The sequence below is a fragment of the Cydia pomonella genome, chromosome 23 (assembly GCF_033807575.1).
Source record: "Cydia pomonella isolate Wapato2018A chromosome 23, ilCydPomo1, whole genome shotgun sequence".
Taxonomy (NCBI): Eukaryota; Metazoa; Arthropoda; class Insecta; order Lepidoptera; family Tortricidae; genus Cydia; species Cydia pomonella.
In genome coordinates this window covers 7957273-7977786 of record NC_084725.1, presented here as the reverse complement: position 1 = coordinate 7977786, position 20514 = coordinate 7957273, and the positions used below count along the sequence as shown (strand labels likewise).

Here is a 20514-nt window from a genome sequence, read left to right as displayed (position 1 = left end):
TAATCACTACACCTTATAAAACAAAGTCCCCCGCCGCGTCTGTCTATATGTATGTATGTTCGCGATAAACTCGAAAAATATTGAACGGATTTTCGTGCGGTTTTCACCTATCTACAGAGTGATTATTGAGGAAGCTTTAAGTGTATAATTTGCTATGGTTTTGCGAAGCCGGGCGAGTCGCCCAAATAAACATCACATTTTATTACTGCGTAATTGAAAGAGACAGACACTGTCAGGGCTCCTTTACACGATGGCCCATCGTAGGCCAGCCCACGGGACGCAGCTATGCGGTGGAATGAGATAGCAATATCACTTACTCCCTCTAACGCATAAATGCGTCCCTAGGACTGGCCTGCTTTGGGCCATCGTGTAGAGGAGCCATCATAACCACGCTGCTCCACACGATGGATCATCATAGTGGACCACTAAGCTGGACAAGCGTGTAGCGTGGGCTTATGACGCGGCGGGATGGCGATGGAATGGCCGCGGTGTCGATTTTCGTCCGCACATCCAAGGGCTCCTCTACACGATGGCCCAGCGTAAGCCAGTCTTAGGGACGCAGCTATGCCGTGGAATGAGATAGCAATATCACTTACTCCCTCTAACGCAGAAATGCGTCCCTTGGACTGGCCAGCGCTGGGCCATCATGTAGAGGAGCCAAAAGGCAGTGGACCAGCGATGGCTGTACGCATCTACACGTGGCCCATTCCACAGTGCGTGCTCGAACGCAGTCGTGTGTGGACATTCGTGCTGTGTATTATTTTGATTAAAAATTACGAGTACGTGGCCGCATGACGAAACAATAAAGTTTTTAGAATTATATCGAAGAGAAAGCGTAACATGGAACCCCAAACATGAAGACCAAAAGTATAGAAGCAATATCCTGCTAGCAGGATATTAAAAAAAGCACGAATTAATTAGAGAATTAGGAAAATTACACATACATTACGCAGACATCTGTACATACAGTACATTCACTATTTAAATAAATAAATATACCAAAACATACCAATACTAATTAAAGCAAGCTTAATTTAAGCAAAATATATATACATACATAATTACGTATATGCACAATATATACCTACAAAGCTTTGAAGAGTTTATTGCACAAATTTAAAATGACTTAGTTGACGACCTGTCTGGCCTACTGGGTAGTGACTCTGCCTGACAAAGTACAAATTCAATTCGAGTTTTGAACTCTTATAGAAATACCTAAAAGACAGTTCCAAATTTAAAAGCACAAAAATTGCCCTAGGTCTTACGAGAATAGTGACACCCCAACGTTTTGTCACCCCAAAGCAGAGTTAGCTCAGATGAACTCTATGTTTGTATCGCAAAAGCCTCCATTTTGTCTCCCCCACTAATTTCGCGCCCCGTAATTTTTCACTCCACATTCCCTCTGTTTGTTTGCCAAATATTTGTGGCCCTGTAATTGGAGTGGGCCGAGACAAAAGGAAATCGCTCAGAAACTGAAATTTGCCAACATTTGTGAGCAAATATTGACACGGCGGATTGGGGCAAGTAAACAGGTGATTGAGATGTCTAGGACAATTTTCTGGATCTGTATGCATGGCACAATTAGATGTAGTTTTGCAAACGGGGGGTGCTACTGAAAGTTTTTACTAAGCTTTCCAAATTTCAGCTGAATTGGACACAAGGTTCATATTTAAGTTAAAAGTTTTGAAACAAATATACCTACGCGGTAATGCTATAATAGTGTGTCAAATTTAAAACACATGAGTCGTAAGCTAAACAACGTAAATTTAAGTCAGCCCAACACAGTGAACGGAAATAAAGTCCAACAAGATATAGAATTGTCTTTAAAATAGGAAAATCTGAGTACTCGTCGCCATTGAATCAGTTAATATTTAATGCAATCCATTTACCTTTTAATTGGATTGACTTCAGTTCTTTGTTTTAAGTCTTACTTCATTTTCTACCTTGTGCCGTCAGGTACAAAGATATTTAATTTATTTTTTTAAGTACTTTAGGTACCATACTTTCAAATGTTACATTCTATCTATGCAGTATTGAATCTTCTCAGACGGACGGACTCGGTCGATTTATTTTCCATCCATCATCCATATTGGAGTTGAAACGATGCCACAAACGTTGCAATTTCATTGTGTGGAAGTGACGCCACTAAAATATGAAGTTTATAGAGGACCTACCACATATTTTCACTTAAAAGTTGGTGCCGAGTTAGCTTCCATGGACTTTATGCCACTTTAAAAGAGTTAAATGCAAACAAACGATTAAAACGAAGAAAACAAGTTATAAAGCCTCTTTCAGTCAAAATATTTGGTCGTATCGACGCTACAGATAGTCGGGTATTTTCCACCAGCGGAATATTTTGCCGCGTGGAAGTTGTAATTTGGGCAGGTGCGCGTTCCCACGGCTGAAAGCGGCCCGTGAAAGAGGGACCATTGTCTGACCAATGCCGCAGTGCACAGCTACAGTCACGGTACGTAGGGCTAATCTTTTTTCTGTGGGTCTAACTCCCAAGTCACGAGACAGTTTGTTGGGCTAACAATTCACGCATATCCGGAGAATTCGCGATTGTCCTTACTCCTGTACTGGATATGATGGTCGTATTTGTCTATGTGACAGCGTGATAACTTGGTGGCCGTCTCTTTCAATCGCGTAATTTTAAACATTACATTGTTTTTGTCACGTGGTAGAAGCCTTCCATGACTTGCTGATATTACTTTGAAAAACTCTATAGTTTCCAATTATTATAAACAAAACAACAGTTATTTCTTCGATGTATGTGCAAACGACCAAATAAGGAGAAAGTTGTTAATTTTAACCACCATGAATTTGCTTAACCTATTAATAGACCAAATTTAAAAAATACACGATTCAAGACTCATCGCCTCTTTAAAGTCCTAAAAATTCAGCAAAAGAAAAAAATACAAAAAGACGATGTTATAGGGTGGCCATTTTCGCCATAGGTATAATGGGTATCTAAGGGTCGGTTGCCACAAACCGTCTATCACAATATGCTAAATTTTATTGTATGGGATATATCATAGTTCAATGCTTAGTGACGTTGATCAGTCCGTCAATTCCAATCCCGTCAATGAACCAAACTTTAAAATACCTAAAAGTACCCATTATTGTGGAAAAAGGCTCTAGCCAACATACCTGCCTAATATCCTGAACAGCTTACCCAAATAAGTAGTAGAAACTCTAGAAAAATATCCTGTGAAAGTAAATAGTACACTTAAGAAAGCACTGATTAAGACGAATTAATGTATGTTACAACTAATTTTAACATGTAACCACTAACTACCTAAAACAAAACAATACTTATATAATTAAGGCTAAACTTAGCTAAAATAATCTCCAAATATAGAGATTGTAACTGAGTTCTGACTGTACCTCTAACATTGAAATGAAATACTTACTTCACTGGCTCAGTGACCCAAAACAGGATGTTGGCCTCTGACACAAGAGAGCGCCACTCTGCCCTATCCTGTGCCACTTCGCGCCAGTTGGTTATTCCGAGGCCGGACAGGTCTTTCAGGGCTTCGTCACTCCAGCGGTATCTGGGACGCCCAGACGAACGTTTTTCACCCGGGTGCCCCACATATAATTGGCGAGATCAAAGCCACACGACTCCGCTGGCTCGGTCACCTAGAGAGAGTGGGAGAGGATCGTGCTGTGAGAACAGCATATGTGGGGCACCCGGGTGGAACAATGAAATAAAATTAAATTTTAATTTTTAATAGTGGTTGATGCAACTGGCTCTAAGTATGAGTATGCCCTATAAAGGGTTACTGTTTAAGCCTGTGTACTGTCCGCATGTTTTCTATAGCCCAGCCGAAACTAATGTGCCCGTTAACTGACGAGGTTTAATTTTACACAGACGCCATTGTTCCATAAAATAATAAACCCTTTCCTACAGAAATTCGCGAGGATTTCTAATATTCTTCATATTTAAAGTACTTTATAGTCGCAGTAAGTTAATGTATTTATAACCTTATACAATCTTTACGTTGTCATTTATTCTAGGAAGCAGAGATGTGACTTATTTAAATGCAAATACAAAATGCCTTTTTAAGTAAACCATTTTGTATTTTGTTTAAAATAGTTTTTAGGACTTATTTGCTATTTCCAAAATACTTTTTTCAAGTCAAGGTCAAGGAATTCAATTTCAGTACCATTTCGGACCTTATCACACTGACAATAGTATGAGGTCCCTAGCGAGTAGCGACTTTCATCTAGAGATTACGATATTTTCTGGCATTACAATTTTTTTAATAGCGAGTTGTTAAAAAAAAGTATATGTTTATTATATATATCGTTATCAGTACCCACAACACAAGCTTTATTGGCTTACCGTGGGACTTAGTTAATTCGTGTAAGAATGTCCCTATAATATTAATTATTAATTATTTATTTATCATTTACATACTTTTGTTTTCATAGGTAATAGTTACTCATTATTATAAAGCGTTTTTCAATAAAAAGATATGTCAAGATAGTTTACCTTTTTTCTAATGCTAAAAAAAAACTAACTATAATATGGGTTCCGTTTGCGTTCGCGCCCGCGACTCCATACATCTTGCGCGACTTGAAGTTGAATGCATTCGCGCGCGAGTACGCAACTCATCAAGCAAACGAAACGCTAATGTCTATGTCGCACTTAAATGGAAGAGTGGCAGAGAGATTACCGTACCGTTCGCTACGGAGCGAACGATTGTCATCTTGGTTACGGGCCCTGGGCTATAACCGCGAAAATCGAAGTTCGTCAATTGCGGGCATTTTTCTCTGTCGCTCTAATTACGTCTTAGTGAGAGTAAAAGAGAAAGATCCCCGCAATTTGCAAATTTCGGTTTTCGCGGTAGGCCCCCTGGTCAGATCAGGATGCGTAGACAAGATGGCAATCGTTCACGCTCCGTAGCATAGCGTAGTTGTCTCTCTCTATCACTCTTCCATATTAGTGCGACTGAGACAGTTGCGTTTCGTTCGCTACGGAGCGTTAACGATAGGCATCTTGTCTACGCACCCTCGACGATCGAAAGAGCATTATGTATTTCCTTATATTATTGACCTCCTTTCCTTTTATTATTTGATATCAAAATTCCATTCTTATAGACAGTGACATAGACATAGACATAGACATAGACATAGACATAGACATAGACATAGACATAGACATAGACATAGAATATTTTTATTTAACACCACGTTGAAACATGTTTACAGGCAATACTACAAAACATTACAAGCCTTAAAATGAAACTTAATTAGGCAGTGGATCTTTGTTAGTATTATTATTACCGATCTTGAACTCGTAAACCCTCCAACACTAAAAGCGTAAAATTATTCCGGCGGCCATTTTGAAAAATGCGCCAATCTTCAGAGCGGTAGACAAATGGCGCGGACGTGGTGGTTTATAAGCGCGATAATACTTATGTCGAGTGCGCTCGCTTTGAATGCAGATGTTTTTGCTGAGCTTTGTCATAATGGATAGTTGGGTAATAGTTTAAATTGTGAGTTTTATTTTTCGTTTCTGATTCGAGGATTGTAATAGCAATACGAACAATTTACAGCAATCAAGTATTATTTATATATACTTACTTATATCTAGTAGTAGTATATCGTCCAGTGGGTCGGCCCAGATACCGCTGGAGCGACAGTGTACAGGCGGATCTGTGCCAACTCAAAGCCGACAACTGGCAGGAAGTGGCACAGGATCGGGACAGGTGGCATTCTCTCGTTTTGGAGGCCAAGACCCTCTTTGGATCACTGCGCCACAATAGTTAGTTAGTTAGTTAGTTACTTATATCTATATTGGGCAATAATAGTTGATTGTGACAGTTCTAAGGGAAAATGTGCTGAAATGACACGTAAAATTTAATTTTAAACTACAATAGTGTCTATTTTCCGGAATTAAGAATTTTAATGCTATAATAATTATTATTACCTACTTAGACATATCACTGGCCCAATATTACATGTTTCACTTTTATCGAACTGAAATTTGAACATTATCAAAGTGACATTGAGTCGAATTTCAACTATCTTGAAAATGTAACATTCGGCTACGTAACCCTGTAATATTCGGCCAGCGATATTGTAAGCAGTACAGAACAATCAAAAATCAAATTTTTTTTTTTTTATTGCATGCACAGATCATTTATTTATGGTACACAAACATTACCGCTGGTGTTTGTATTGTTGTTACGAATTATTGTGTGTTATGTATTTATGTTACGAGTAGGTTATTTTTTTATTTTATTAAGTTAAATGGAAGAGATCGTACAACTAAGTTCACTTTTGTACTTGTTTATTAAATCCTGCTGCTTACCTACCTACCTATATTGTTTTGTGCAATAAAATATTTATTTATTACCTACTGAGCAGCATCACATCGGTTTATTTCAAGACAATAATAGCACAATTTCCTATAACCGTAAAAGTTAGTACAAATACAAATACAACACGTTCCAAACAAAGCCACCCCAGTGCTTAATGCCGGACACGTCCGTGCCTAGATTATCGCTCGCCTGAGAATAGCGTCCTATGACTACTTCAACGAGACTACTGCAGACCAGAATAGGGTAAAAGGCTTTTGAAAGCTTAATATGATCTTTTTTATGCAGCTGTGACTTATCAAAGACTAAAAAATATAGGTTTATGACTAGATTATTGTGTACTTTATCTTTACGTACGAGTACACTCTTTTTCTAAACAATAAAATCAACTTATCCGATAACCTTTTAAATTACTACAAATACAACACGCTCGAAACAAAGCCACCCGTCCGTGCCTAGATTATCGCTCGCCTGAGAATAGCGAACTATGACCATTCAACGAGACGGTACTGGAGATCAGATGTAGTATAAGTAAGTTTTTTATTCAGTAAAAGTTTTAAACCTCTTAAATGAATTTGTTCTTTTTAAGGTTTCGTACCTAAACGGTACAAAAGCAACCCTTATTTATAGTGGGAGATACTGAAATAACTTGTGATTCCGGTGTGTTTATAATATCAGCATATCTGACTTAGCGTCAAAAAGGCTAAGAAATGTAAATTTTGTTGTCTATTTCACTATTCATAATTGCGCTCGCAAATCCCTCTCTGTGTTCTGTCAGAAAATCTAACTCACGAGGTTTAATTTTAGGGTCGTGTAAATCGCAGAATTTACAACAACTACCTATATGTTGCTGATAGTACATTTTATTATTTTGGTTGCAACGAAACGCACTTATTTAGCTCAATGCATTTGCAATGTTTTGATCTAAAACAACCGACCAAAAAGTTGAATTGTGTTTGCGTAACAAGTATAGAGCTAATTGGAATTTCGTCTAACTTGTAATTCGTACTCTGCATATCGACTGGTTTTTGGTACGTGCCTCTGTGTTAATTTGCTTCAAAATTGAACTCTACCTATATTGGAGGAAATGCAATAAGCGGAGCAAGATAGTTACTTCCGGGAGCCATTGCTCAATACGGTACAGGAAGTGGGTTCGACCAGCATCTTTGATTGCAGCTGTTAACAACCCCAACAATTGGCTACTGTTTTCTACTACTTACAGATATTGGAACGTTTCTCACTCAAAACTCGCATTACTGACATAATATATATAGCTTTAAGTGTTTATATAATGGCAACGCATAGGTACACGCGAAATATATGTAAATGTAACACCAATGACTGTGCAAGAAGGTTGTACCTAACACCGCGCCTTGGGAGACCCCACAACGTATCCTACATTGTGTGCATACAAAACAATTGTTTTAATGCCTTATGTTTTTAACTAACCAAATACAAACTAACAAAATCAAACAAGTCATAATACTAACAACGAAATAGAAATTAAACTAGCAAACAATAACACTACACTGTCTAACGCTTCAAGGAGTACTAGACTCACTTCAATAGCCGTCAACGTGTTTAATTAGTTCTGTTTCGTATTTATTTTGTGTTATATTCCTTTCATATACGTGCCTATTTTCTTTTCACACCATTTAGATGCCTAGGCCATAGGATTGGATTTAGATCACTACTTTACCACACAAGGCTGTTGACTTTTATGTTTCACGGACACTGAGCTTCTTTTTAGTGTACTCCTGACCTCACACACCGTACAAATGCCCGCAGTTACCTCAACTTTTAGCTTCCGACACCTTCGGCCTATGGTGATGGTATCTGGACTGCCATTAGATGATTGTCCATGTGGCGGCGAACACTACCTTAGTTCTGGCGTCTACCTTGTCTTCTACTGGAGCACCCTTAAAGAATCTTAGACTTATTTTACCTTGGTTTTGGCAAGAGTTTACTTAGTGTACCTATTCCTTAATGGTGCTACTGAAGTGCGGCTAGCGAGGGTGGTTGGCACTGGGCCTGGCTGGTAGTACCTTTCTTGGTAACGTGGTTGTGGGGCAGCGGCGGCGTGGGGTGCTTGCTCGCCGGCGGTGCGCGCTCTGTTCGAGGCCCCGCGCCGGCCGACGGCGCGTGCGCCTCCCCTCACGCGCTACGCTGCGCCTGATGGTACCATCCTGCTTCTCACCGAGAATGGGACTCGCCTGATGACGCGTGCGGCCGCCGCCAGCCTCCTGCGCGCCGCTCTTCTGTCCCCGCGACCCCCGCGGCCCCGCCCCGGTGAGCCGCCGCCCTCCCTTTCTGTCTCTCATTCTCTCTCTCTCTATGTGTCTCTGTCGGATTTCTTCGCCTCTCGCACTGCACGCTTTGCACTTCGCTTCGTAAGGTAGGAGCGTGGAGTACCGGTTTCCAGTTAGGTTTTTTTTTCACAACATAATCACGAAGAGCACAAGAAAGGTAATTTTCTCAACCGAGCACTTTTGACCAACAAAAAGTTTTTAATCATCATTAATTCAATAGAAGTTGTAATGAAAATCAACACTTCTTAACTTGTTTAAAGGAAAGGTAATCCAATTTGAAAATTTCTGATTGGAGTTTAATTTTAGCTGTATAAGCGGTTTGTATAGAAGTCAAGCTTACTAATTATATAATTTCATAATAACTTAGTAATTGATTCAACATTTCGCTCCTACTTTATGTCTGCATGCTTTTAGAATTTTTGAACTGCTGTTTTCCCTTTTCCCTAATTTCCACCTTGGACTTTTGATGGAGTAATTCTGACGCACTTCCATCTCAAGTCCAAAGCGGAAGGTCTTGAGATGAGCATGACTGCATGTTTTCTTTCTGCATCTCCTATACGATCTCTATGGTTACTGCGCGGCATAGACTTGGCTTTGACGAATAGTTCTCGTGGGACTGCCGTCCGAAGGCTTTGCTATTCAAAATCTTTAATCGGGAATACGAATATAAATTCAAAATTATTTTAAAAAATTTTGCCCGATAAATGTTTGTCGATATCGTTGTATGTTTGATCATTTTTTATCTTTACCGTCAGTAGGGTGAGATTTTTTATCGATGTTTCGCTACCGATGCTAGTGCGCGATAGTCTCTGAGGTACTCGGAGTCCCGTCGCGCCACGGCTCGGTCCCAAGCTAGCCCAGCTAAGCGATTCCATGGATGCCATTCCAGTAAAACTGATGTCGGACGGCCGGAACCCGAACCGGACGGGGGCCGGCGTGACCTCGTGGATCGGGGGTATGTCCATAACACAGGATGGAAACCTGATCGCCCCCGACAAAATAATGAGCCACGTCCACCGATACGCGAGCCCCCACTACAACCCCCACGGACACCATTACCACCGCTGGAACCACGAGCCAGGGGGGAGTGAAGATCCGCTATACGCCACAAAGACCGTCTATGGACCAGGATATATTGATGAGAACCGTACGTATGGTTTATTCTTGTACGTAAGCCAATCTCTAAACTTCATTACTAAAACTCACAATAAAAACTCAAATTCTTAAGGGAGAGATTAGTTGACGTCCAAATTAACTAGTTGGTATAACGAGTTAACTTACACTTTGTAAACAGACAACTAACCATAGATATCGTAAGTTACACTCACTTATCCAGCTTACAGGATGTACAGTTAGCCGGATCATTTACAAGACCATATACGACACGGGTGAATTCATTTATTACAGCACCATCAACATGTATGTAACCCTCAGTGGTCATGTTATCCACCCCTTCTTTATTTACCCCTGTATTAACAGCACTTTCTAGATGTTTAGAATAACCACAGTTTTTAGTATTTCGTAGGTTTCGAACCAGAAAGTGCTTTTGGAGATTTTCGAGAGATAACACAGAGTAAAGCTTTGCGTAGATAAGTATTAATGATTTAGAACGGGACTCTCCTAGTTGCTTTAAAGCCCTTTGAATCCGCCTCTCCCTACGGCCATCTCTAATATTTGTAGACATATAGTTTTAAAGGAGTAAGTAGTGGCAACGGTTAGTTGAATCTCATTGAAGCTGCTGGGATGTCAATATACCAATTAGATTATGTTTTCACAAAAACTAATTGTATAGGTAAATTAATTGAAAGTTTGCTTAAATCCGCATGCATGATCCCATTTAACAACCCCGATCACAGTAATTAAGCTGAATTTTAATCATCGTACTATAAACATCAGTATCAGTTGATTATGAGCCATCTCTTTTAGCATGATCAAGTTGTTACAAAATTTAAGCTTGAGGTAAATCGAAATCATTGGCAATTTATCATGGTTTAAAAAACACCGTTTTTTCAGGTTCCTCACGTTGTGTCAGTTTTAATACAATTTGTACAATATATTTGTCTTGGCATGCATATTATATTTATATCACGTATCCAAAGTTTATTGTTTTGAGTACCTATTTGTTTTTATAAACACTTTCGATATTTTTTTTTATTTTTTTTTCCTTTTCTCTTTTAAATAAGTTTGTATATTCTATCATCTTGTTGTATTTATTTATTTTAAAACTATAGGTGTTTTCTACTGCCTGAACTTGTCCTTCAAAACAATTTTATTATAATTTACAAAAAAAAAACGTGATTATATTGTGACTGGCTCTTACTGTTGTTATTATTTGAAATTGAAACTTTACGGCTAACTTTCATTTTCAGGCTTAGGTGTTTTCATACTCGTACCATGTCGGAATATATCATTTTAGGAATAAAGTCATAAAATCATAATTAATAGTAGGCTAGGTTGAATTGATACTGGTAAATGATATAAATTATTTTATTTTCCTTATCGTTGTCTTCTAGATATTCTAAGATATGTAATCATACTTTGGAATACACAATCATTGTCTTTAGATGTTTCAAAATTTGTTGCTTTAATATTTTAAACATTGTTATTATTTTCACAGCTAATTCTACTTTTGATGAATTCCAAGAAATTAAAGCACCAAATTTAGCAGCAAGCATAAGCATAATAAAAGTGGTCGAAGATTCCATCAAACAGTTTACATTTTTATATTTAACTTCAACCGCTTCGAATGCTGGCCATACCTTCCAAAGCGACTTTAAAAACGAATCACCACTTCACTCACACACCAACACGAAACTAACACTTGACACCAACCAACAGAGAGGATTGGCAAAGAGAACGGTAAAGCAGGTGACGACAAGGTGGCGCTCCAGTCGACCTGCCACGTGGCCCTGGAGACCTGCATCAAGGACAACGAGTGCTCCACGACCCTGGACCCTGTGCTGCAGAACTGCCACGCGACCAACTGCGACCGGGAGGGCTGCATGGCGGCGCTGAGGGGATTCTATAGGAAGCCTGGGGTCCATTGGAACACAGAGATCGCCTTTTGTCTGTGCAAGTGAGTATTTTCTAGTGTAATTTTGAATTTCTGAAAGCTTATCTGAATTTTGTTCAGGGGACTCAAGCTTTTCTTTATTGTTTATTATGTCCCATAATTCATGACTAAGTGACAACATTAGGGCTGTTTGTTGCGAGAAATGTTTTATAAAATTAACTTTGTCTTAAGCATTAACGTCTGCAAACGATTCCACGATTCTTAGAAATAAAGGACAACTCACTGACTCAGGCGAGATCCTAACTGGTGACTCCGGGATACCAGACGCCGCTCTACCAACTAAGCTCTCAAGACTATTAGCATATTCTAGTAACGTGGTTGGTAGATGATCCATTATGAAATGGGCTTACCTATTTAAATGCCTCAAAAAAGTTTTTTTGGTAAACTTATTTCCTAGGAGACGTAACCATGGCATGGCATGGAATTAAGTAACAAGGAGAAGTTTAACTACACGCGTATAAAGATTAAGAGTTAAGCCAACAAAATTAACTTTCAAGGACATACGTTCGATAAAATTAGAAACTCTTGAAAGCAGAAACATTTAATGATAGGTAACTTATTAATATAATTTTATCTCACATTTAATTGTAATTGAAAAATAATATTATTTACAGTACATATGGCGCTACTTTACCGCACTAGTGCGAAGATTAGCAGATTACGTAACTATGTCGGAAATTTAAAGAGCCATATGTACTGTAAAACGTTGTACGATACATGTGCGAATAGGTAATTAGCAACTCGTGTTTTATTTTAATTTATCCCCACTCGTTTCGAATTTCCTATTTTTCGCACTTGTATCGTAATGTACTATTATGTGTTAGCTAATAACTTAAACTCGTCGTCGATCTCTTCGTGTCAATAATAACCAGGTAAGTACTTAAGTTATTTTACGACACCTACTTTATTCTGGGAAATATGTATAAAATATATGTTTTGTTTTTGCTCTTTCATTTAATAATTTATTCTCTTTTGTTTGCCAGGTTAGTATTGTCAACAAACAATTTAGATTAAAACCGAGGATATTAAACGATTTCTTTATTTTACCAGTATCACGTAGTAATCTCTCTTAGTAAAGATTATGGCTTTAAGACTATTATTATTATTATTATTATTTATTACAGATAAAACACAATTACAGAATATTTGATCAAAAAGTATCGTTAAACCACAATGGTTTGTCTCGATACTCCATTCCGCAGTATTTAATAACTAGTCAAATGCTTTCAGTGTTTATGTGAATATTCATCATTTTCTTCATCGTTAAATTTAATGTAAACGAAAGATGGCGAACGATTTGCGCATTGGCATTCCATTGTGGTAATAATCATGGTGAAAATAATTAAACTCCCAAGTGCGATTCAAACGCTCAAATATTCTTGATTCACTTAGATCAAACTTTACAATTTTCTGTATTTTCCAGGAAAACGGATAACAAAGAGGACTCGTGCATGCGTGCCCAAGAGCAGCTCCATCCGTCTTGCGCTCAACGCCCACCCTCGGGACAACCGCTGCCAGCCTGCCATACTCTCGCCCATGCCTGCCGCGAGGAACCCGAGTGCAGGTAATATCAGGGAACCAGACTAGGACGAGTCGTCCAAAAGCAACTGTCTATCTTGCGCTCAACGCCCACCTCAGGAGGACCGCTTCCAGCCTGCCGAACACGAGTGCAACTAATATTAGGGAACCTGACAACCCATCTTGCCTTAACAACATCCACTACCAGACTGCCATACTCGCGCCGATGCCTGCCGCGAGGAACCTGAGTGCAGGTAATATCAGAGAACGTGACGAGCTGCCATATTATCGGAATTCATCTGGACTTTCCTGACATTTCGTTTAACTCCCGACCAGATATAAAATCCTCGAATTAGTTGCGGTTTTCTAAACAGAATTCTTAATTGATACATCATGGATGGTTCTGAAGGGTTGTAAGCTAACATTCTTTAATTAAATTAACATTAGAGTTAATCTTTTCTTGCGATAACGATAATATACTTTTGAAAGTTTTCAAAATTTAGAGTCTAGTATTTATTTAGAAATCTCTAAAGCCTTTAAGAAATGCAGTAAAGACTGAGTACCTACAAAATTCCAATCAAGTGAGAAACCCCCGGATTCGACCGGATTACGAACCTGGAAAGTTTTAACAAGCTATTTGAAGCTCCTGTTTTCAACAAACAAATATAACTTAGATTCTAAATTTAAAGACTCACAAAATCCTTTATTGAGCTATTAAAGTTTTAGTACTTGACGTATTTCTTAATTACTTTACCCAGTATAAATAATGTAGTTCCGAAATTTTAATTGAAAAAAAAAATCCCAGTTGTTTTTAATCGTACCAGCATAAACTTTTAAGTTTTAACTATATTGAAGATTATCAAGTAATTAATTAAATGGTTTTATCTGCCTTACTTTTACAGTTTCAAGTCAAAATAGGAAATATTACCTATTTCAAAATTCATGCGTGGGACACTGTAATATATAGATGAAGATGAAGAAAGAATATTATATTCAGAGATCTTTATTTTTGAAAAAAGGCGTAGGTACCTATATAACGCACAACAATTTTTTACAAAATTCATATCGTTTCATTAAGACTTTTCTTCGTGAAAATCGGCGGGTATAATTATTTAAAACAGTAGGCAATTCTAATTAATAATTATTATCATCACATCGTCATCGTTCTGAGGGCGGATCGCGGATCTAATCACCTTTTTAATTTGTGACAATAAATTCTCGAAAAAATCAAATCGTTTTCTTTTTTTCCAGTATTTTTTGTTTTTTTTTGGGAGCCAGCATTTGGATTTCAAAACACACGACTAACCAGGTGTAGCTACCTACCCTATAGATTAAATATGAATGGAAAAATTCACAAGTTCTTTTCGATGTGCGTTTTTTCGATTTTTTCGTTGTTATCGGAAAAATATAGACACCATAAAACTTTTCAGAATAAAACTTTAAAATACATGGATTTTAGAAAAAAAAAAAAAACAAGAATTCTTCCGGGTTTTTTCAACCCTAATAAAAAGGAATAGAATCACGAAAATATAACTTTAATTCATGAATATTATAGAGCAATATCATAACTCGGTAGTTTAATAAAAACACGTCCGCAATTTTTAAATTACCCCCTCTAACTGTGAATATCAGTGTAACTGAGAAATACTTTCCCAGTACATTTGCAATCGTACAAAAACAAAACACAAAGCCAATATTATCACATCTTTCACTCCACTAATCATAATATTGCAAACACAATAGATCCACTCCAGGCTTCAACCCAAAGCCAACCCTGCTGTAAGAATATACAGTCCAGTTTCAATTGACGAAGTAGTTGTTAGCTTAATGAAGGCATGAGTGTGGAATTAGTCCAGTCCGGCTCGCATTTGCGGTGGACTGTAAACTGATTGGAATGCTCGGTAGGGTTGGTGATCCTGAGTCTGGCCTGATTATTCTGTCTCTAGGACGTCTCTAGACTGGATCTAAATTGGGTACGGTGTTAGGTAATGGTCAATATCAGAGCGGTTAAATTACCTAATTTCTTTAGACACTTTGACGAACGATGACAACTTCGATAGTTTGGAGAAGTCTCAGTCTTCTATCAAGAAGGTATCGAGATACTTTGTCAAAAATGTATATACGATATTGACCCGCATTTCATATGATAATCGATTACAATACAATAAAATTAACCATGACATACAAATTAAATATATATAGATTATTAACTTATGGTAGACTTATGGTAACGTATAGTCTTATCGCTAAAGAGCGATCTCTTCCAGACAACCTTTAGGTAGTGGAGACAGGGTAACAAAAAACAAGTTAGGTATGTAGGTGATGCAGTAAGTGATAGAATTCAGTGATTAGAGAAAATAATAATTATACATGCATAAATAGCAAATAATACATATAAACTACATATATGTATTATATAAGTACGAGCTTTTTCAAACTTTAGCAAATAATACATATAAACTACATATATGTATTATATAAGTACGAGCTTTTTCAAACTTTTTCACAGAGGTATACATGTCTAAAAAATATAAAACTGGCTCTCCTACATAGCCATATTTAAAACTTTTAAAAGGTTTGATATATGCTTTTAAATTTCCATGAGATAAGAGCACTGCACGAATAATGAACTAAAAACCTTTCATTGAAAAATGAAAATTGAGTGACACCCCTAAATCCGTTATTCGCCCGTATTCGAATCATTCGAAGGCAAACTTTCTAGTTCCATCCTATTTTCCCGACCTCGTCAGTGAAGGAGGCAAAACGTTCGGTTCACTTGTTATCATTAGAACTCCACCATTCCAAAACATCTTAAGAGCCAGGGACTCTCCATTCAAAACGCGATCTTATTCTAAAAGGATCTGGGTTGGGTTTTAGATAGTAAGGTGTGAATTTGCTGAATGAGAGACCAAGATTGCGGGCCTCTTGGACATCAAATTGTAGAAATTTATGATCAGGAATTTTGCCTTTGGTGCATTTTGGTGTTTACGAGTAGGAAGGTAGCACGGAGAATATGTTATATTACTAGTTTACACCGCAACTTAATCCGCGTAGTTTGAACCCCCTTAGAGGTCAAATTCCCCAAAATCCTTTCTAAATTAAACTGTATTTTTTTTAAGGTCCTGTATTTAATTCTGGCTGCCATTAGTAGTTTATGTGACTGCTACATAATAAAAGACATTAAAAACACGAGTTTAAAGGAGACCTTGTGATATATAGTTCGGTATATTACGATATATTTTGGTATATTTCGTCTCTCTCACAATGTAGGTGCTAGACAGACAGTGATATATATTTTGATATCGTTGGCGTGTGTGGTGCTTGGCTATACTATAACTACTATAAGACATCTGTCGGTATCTTATGGTGTATTAATATATATTATTGCGCCGTCTGTGACGGGCTTTACTGCATAATATAGAAAAGGAGCCTTGCAGCGACTTCAACATTATCTATCAAATTCAAAGTAGAGACTTAACAACACACAAAGACGGTTTTGCCTTGTGTCTCGGGGCGCAAGATGAATTTGCTTAAAGGTTACTTTCGGATGACAAGGTTAAGTATCTATTATACCAAGATCACCTGGCGGGCCACCTAAAAAAATCCGGATGGCCGCAAGATATTGAGTATGACTGCTCTAGAGCAAGCGAGCAAATGCTATCAATACATTTCCGATGTCATTTCGGTTTGTCAAATCTATGGGAGCACGATCCAACCGCGGTTAATTGAGCGGAAAACGCTGCTTTATATAAAGCCCAGCTTTAACACATTTGTTGCACTCAATAGCTTCTGCAATGTGCATTTTGAACGGGTTATTTCATGTCCTTAACACAAGTTTATTCAGTACCTGCGGAATTCAGCCTCGTCACATCTCCCCGTGGAATAGCCATAATATAATTCAGTTATTTTACCTGGAAAAAGGGGACAACCTCAGATTAAGAGATATTACACCTTCATATTCTAGAAGTCACAAAAAAACTCGTGTCGGGGCTTTAAGCTATTCAACGCCAAGGAACACGAACATTTCGCGTTCGATCGCGTTTTTCGCGATTATCAAGGTTTCTATACTCGTAGCTTCAATGATATTTGCATCTGAATAAAAATTTGCGGTAAGTTATGTCCCCAACATTTTTCCATACGCTCAACTATATTTATTGATAGAGCGTGCTCTACGCTTTCATTCTTGTGCGAAAAGTATAAATAAATTGATTAATATTGAATTTCTTTACCGTATAATAATCATGATGGAATCCGGGTCGAATTTTTCGACGACGACGACGATTTCTACCACCATACGCCACGTATGTAACCTACAATTCCTAAGCCTAAGGATTTAGGTACGTTATTTAAAAATTAAAACAGCGAACCCATTAAAACGAAAAACGAACGAGATTTTAAACCAAGATACATTACATATTCGCCTCACCTTTTGCTATTGTAAGCGAAAACTAGAAATTCTGCAATCCTAACCCATACACGTGATTATACTAGCTATTGCTACACGCTTAAATTCTAGAATCGCGTAAAATTTAAAGGATCATAGTTCAGTTTGGTTCTCAGTCAGGAACTGAGTCTCACATCTAGAAATACTTTTGTAACGTAACTACTACATGCCTTATGCTATTGCTAGGAGCTGAAATACTAGAATATCGCTCAAGGATTGACGCTGACTTAGGTCTCTCTGGGTCTAAGGTACAGAAATCGTAGCTAAAGTATGAAATTAATGAGAAAATGTGTTTTAATTCAGGTGAGTTCTAGCGAGGTTTGTAGCGGGCAAACAGCGCGATGGATTTGCAGATATTTCGCCTCTGCCTTCACGTAACTGTTGCAGAGACAAATGGAACAGCTATTGCAATTTAAATAAGTTATTTTTGCTTAAATTCAGGCAATTGGACATTTGGACAATGCTTCCATAGTGAGCAATGTATTTTTTTGCCTAGTATTAGACAGGCTAGTGGAATACAAGCTTGAATTTCTTGCCACTATGGGTACTAAATAATTTTGTCTCGTTTCGTAAATTTTATCAAAGAATGAAGTAGGCAAGGCATGACTGATTTTTTTATTTTTAGTTTGATCACCTATATCTAAACTAAACTTATCTAAACTTTAGAAAGTGAAAGTTTATGCGGAATGCCTTAGCACTAGCTAACTAGAATCGATACACGACACTCACCTGAAATCTTTGAAACTAATAATAAATAAAATTTAGCGAACGTTTAACAGTAACCAACAATTTGATGCAACCCACAAGAGATTAAATGGATTCTCCATGAAAAAAATTCATAATAAAAACATGGGAACACAAGTCAACCCATAATACCTGTCAGCCTTGTCAGGCAGTGATGCCACCGTTCTCCGATCTGTCGCTCCGGCATCCGTAAATGGATGCTGAATTATTCCTCGTTGAGATTTCGCATATTCTCGCTCGGAATTAGATATTTATTTACCTTTTGAAGGGAATGCGAATTTCAGGGCTGTTTTTTTATTTAGGTTGGAATCAGAAATGATTACTACGCCGTTTTTTGGGTGAATTTTTGATTGCTTTTGAACATTTCTTTGAGTATAACCTTTACGGGTTGAGTCGTGATCGTTGGATTTTTCTTCATAGTTTACACGCGAAATGTACGAGTGGCTGAATACGTGATATCTTTTCGAAATACAATGAATAGTGATTCGACGTTGTTACAAGGATTCATGTAATATAATTGATTTCTCTATTTCTGATATTAAATAACAAGAGATGCGAGCATTAAAACGAAGCTAGCCAAAACTACGTAAAGTAAATTTATAAGCTTGTGTCAAAAAAATTCTATTTGGAAATTTTATTAACAACTTTTCGTAGTGGTTGTGTTTCGTCAACTTGTCAACGAACGCCCTTCGATGAAAGGGCTAGTGAATTAAACATGTCCCTATTAGAATATGCATTATGCAAATCGGTTTTTAGTGTTTCGTACCCTTCGGGTTAGTAGGTCACTAATTGAAGGCGTGAATTATGGATCATTCCCTACCTACCTACTTAACACGTTCACTGCGGGACAAATCTTAAAGAACTTCCACCTGGTGCGGTTGAGATCGAATCAGCCCAAAGCTAAGCTCTTTTTCAGTGCGGGTGAGGCCTAATCGACCTCGAATTTCAGTAGGTATTTAAATCCTTCATACTTTGCCTATTCTCGGAATAGCTGATTTTTGTTATGTGCTCTGCATTCGTCAGTAAATGGTTTAAAAAAACCTAAAGAATCTTTATGGTCTTTTAGGCCTCAAAACGCGCTAAATTTTATCTAAGTCTAGTGAAGGGAATGGCAGTTATAGCTAAACTATCGATGATCATCATCTCGTCGACCATCTTCGATACAATATATCTGACGCCAATTTAAGTTAATGTACAGTAAGGTTAGCGGGCCAGTGGATGACACTATAAGGAGGTAATTCACACATTTGTACAAATAACTTCTGAACTATCAAACATAAAGATTGCATGCCAATGCAAATAATGCTGCGCGGGCCATAAAATGTACTTAGGTCTTATCATCGTCAAATTAATTTAAAATTAACATTCTTCTCAGATCCCGCTTAGAAAACTACGAGCAATGGTGCGCCGTGGACGCCGTGACGCAAGGCTGTGCCGGCGCGCCCGCGGCCTGCCGCGCCGCCGTGCTAGCCGTGCTCGGGACTCAACTGCGGGCCGCTTGCGCGTGCAGGGGGACGGACTTCGCGCAGCTATATGATTGTCTCGGGTGGCAGAGGCTGCTGTGGCTGAATCCTTGCGTCGGTGAGCGATAGAACTGTTAAGAGTAATATAGCCATGGTTGAGTGACTAGCCGTGCTGGGAACTCAACTGCGGACCGCTTGTGCGTGCAGGGGGACGGACATCGCGCAGCTATATTAGATTGTCTTGGCTGGCAGAGGCTTTTGTGGCAGAATCCTTGCGTCGGTGAGACACATACGTGAACTATCAGTGTGTGAAGCACAAATTTAATACTTTGACGAGTATTATGACTCAGCCATGACACGAAGGACGGCAAGACGCAGCAGCGAGCAGCAAGAGAGAACGCCTGAGAGTGCTCTTACTTCCATTCATGGTGACTTCAGCTTCGCCGCTACCACTTTCATGATGAGTTGTTGAAATTATGCTTTCTATGAAATTACTTAATTACAGGAAATGGGATAACATTTATATGTTCTCACTTGTTCGATGTTCGATGTATTCACTTGAACAAATAAGTCTGAAATGTGAACCTGCAACTCCAGAGGCGTTACGTGTTATGCGCGTTGCCGACCTTTAAAA

General features: G+C 38.2%; 1 protein-coding gene across 3 annotated transcripts in view; it reads left to right on the top strand.

The window, feature by feature from the left end:
* Positions 1 to 20514, top strand: part of LOC133530569 (uncharacterized) — a 381835-nt gene that overhangs the window by 347914 nt on the left and 13407 nt on the right. For 2 of the 3 annotated variants that reach the window (XM_061868524.1, XM_061868525.1), the window contains 4 exons: positions 9528 to 9785; positions 11477 to 11714; positions 13135 to 13275; positions 19793 to 19998. In XM_061868524.1, the coding sequence (XP_061724508.1) occupies positions 9528 to 9785; positions 11477 to 11714; positions 13135 to 13275; positions 19793 to 19998 (843 nt within the window). The remainder of the gene's footprint in view (positions 1 to 9527; positions 9786 to 11476; positions 11715 to 13134; positions 13276 to 19792; positions 19999 to 20514) is intronic. The other variant, XM_061868527.1, reaches the window with a different exon arrangement.